General features: G+C 52.6%; 1 protein-coding gene across 1 annotated transcript; it reads right to left on the bottom strand.

Moving 5' to 3' along the window:
• Nucleotides 1–285: 285 nt before the first annotated feature.
• CCDC182 (coiled-coil domain containing 182) lies at nt 286–792 on the bottom strand. Its single transcript, XM_059047660.2, has one exon. It carries the CDS (start codon nt 790–792, stop codon nt 286–288), a length of 507 nt encoding a protein of 168 aa, XP_058903643.1.
• Between the last annotated feature and the right edge of the window lie 709 nt (nt 793–1,501).

Below are 1,501 nucleotides of genomic sequence, written 5' to 3'. Positions count from 1 at the left end.
TCAGTTTAAGAAGATTAAAAAAACATGTTATACATTGGAGCAATAGTACCATTACAAACGGGAGAAGAGTTAAAGGTGAAAGTTACAGGTGTCATTCAAAGACTTAAGTGTCGGAGCGCTTCCTTCTCCGGTGATGCTGGGTGAACAGAGCTTCACCGAAAGAACGTACTCGGTCTTTGCGCCTCTCAGCAAGGTGTTATTTAGGTAGAAGGAAAGTAGTGGAAATGGGGAAGGGGAGCAAATCTATCAAAACTCAGGGTTTGTCCTTCTATCGAAAAGAATCTTCTACTCGGCTGCTCGGTGAGGAACGTGGCTTCTACCGGAGGGGCCTGAGTTGGCCTCGATCTTCCCGGGGATGCCCAGTGCCTCGCAGCTCCGGCCCAGCAACAGGCACTCCAGCCGCTTGCAGCGCTCCCGGAGCTGCTTCTCGCGGGGCAGCAGGAAGGTGAGGACCTTGTTCTGCACGATGCCCCGGTCCTCCTCCTCCCTTAGCCGCTGCTTCACGCGGGCCGCCTGCTCCCCATGCTGTGCCAGGGTCCCGTTCATCTCGCAGAAGGCATCTTCCAGGTAGTGGATGGCCCTCAGTGCCTCCTTCTTGAAGTCCTCCAGCTCCCGTTGCACCCCGGCCACCTTCCGCTGCAGGATCTCCAGGTCGGCTGGCGGCAAGACGCAGGAGGGCCACGACTGGGGGAGCGAGAAGTCTCCAGACCGGAGGCCGCTCTCCACCATCTTCTTCCCCTGTAAGGTGTTCACCTTCACGAGGATGGACCCGGCCTGATAGAGGGCTTCCATAGTGTCGCCTCCGTCTGGACAAAGAGAGGGAGCTAGGGACCAGCCAGGTCAGTGATTTTTTTTTTTAGGCCAGAGACACAATCCTTTGGAGTGGAGAAACCCCACATATTGTGACATCAGGGCCTCTCCGGCCAACCAGGAGGAAAGCCACACTCCACTCATTTGCATACGGTAACCTCCTTGCTTGGTTATCCTGGGCTTCGTCTGCTCATCTACTCAAGAACTATTTAGTTGTGCACCCTGGGATGTGGATTCCCATCAATTCATTGCCCTTCCGGAACCAGAGCTCAATCATTCCTTGTCCTGAGGGACACACCAAAGAAAACTGGCCAGGGCAAGGCCAGGCCGGGTGGTCTCCCACACAGCAAGGGGCCTGGATGGTCTCAGAAGGGACTCTGGGCTTCAGTACCTCACCAGTGAAGCAAGGACATTGTAAGGGATGATGTGTAATCTCACTTCTAGCTCTAAAATGCTAAACAACAACAACAAAACTAATTTCTTTTTTAATGGAAGTATTTACAATGTTATGTTAGTTTCAGGTGTACAGCAAAGTGATTTAATTATACATTTTTTTTTTCAGATTCTTTTCCCTTATAGGTTATTATAAGATATTGAGGGCTTTCCTGGTGGTGCAGTGGTTGAGAGTCCGCCTGCCGATGCAGGGGACACGGGTTCGTGCCCCGGTCCGGGAAGATCCCACAGCCGCGGA

The sequence above is a fragment of the Kogia breviceps genome, chromosome 19, assembly GCF_026419965.1.
Source record: "Kogia breviceps isolate mKogBre1 chromosome 19, mKogBre1 haplotype 1, whole genome shotgun sequence".
Classification (NCBI taxonomy): Eukaryota; Metazoa; Chordata; class Mammalia; order Artiodactyla; family Physeteridae; genus Kogia; species Kogia breviceps.
Note: the sequence above shows the minus strand (reverse complement) of the source record. Positions and strands in the feature narration are given on the sequence as shown.

What these genes read in the sequence shown, in the direction of transcription:
- CCDC182 (XM_059047660.2), bottom strand. Translation starts at nt 792, where the DNA reads ATGGAAGCCCTCTATCAGGCCGGGTCCATCCTCGTGAAGGTGAACACC.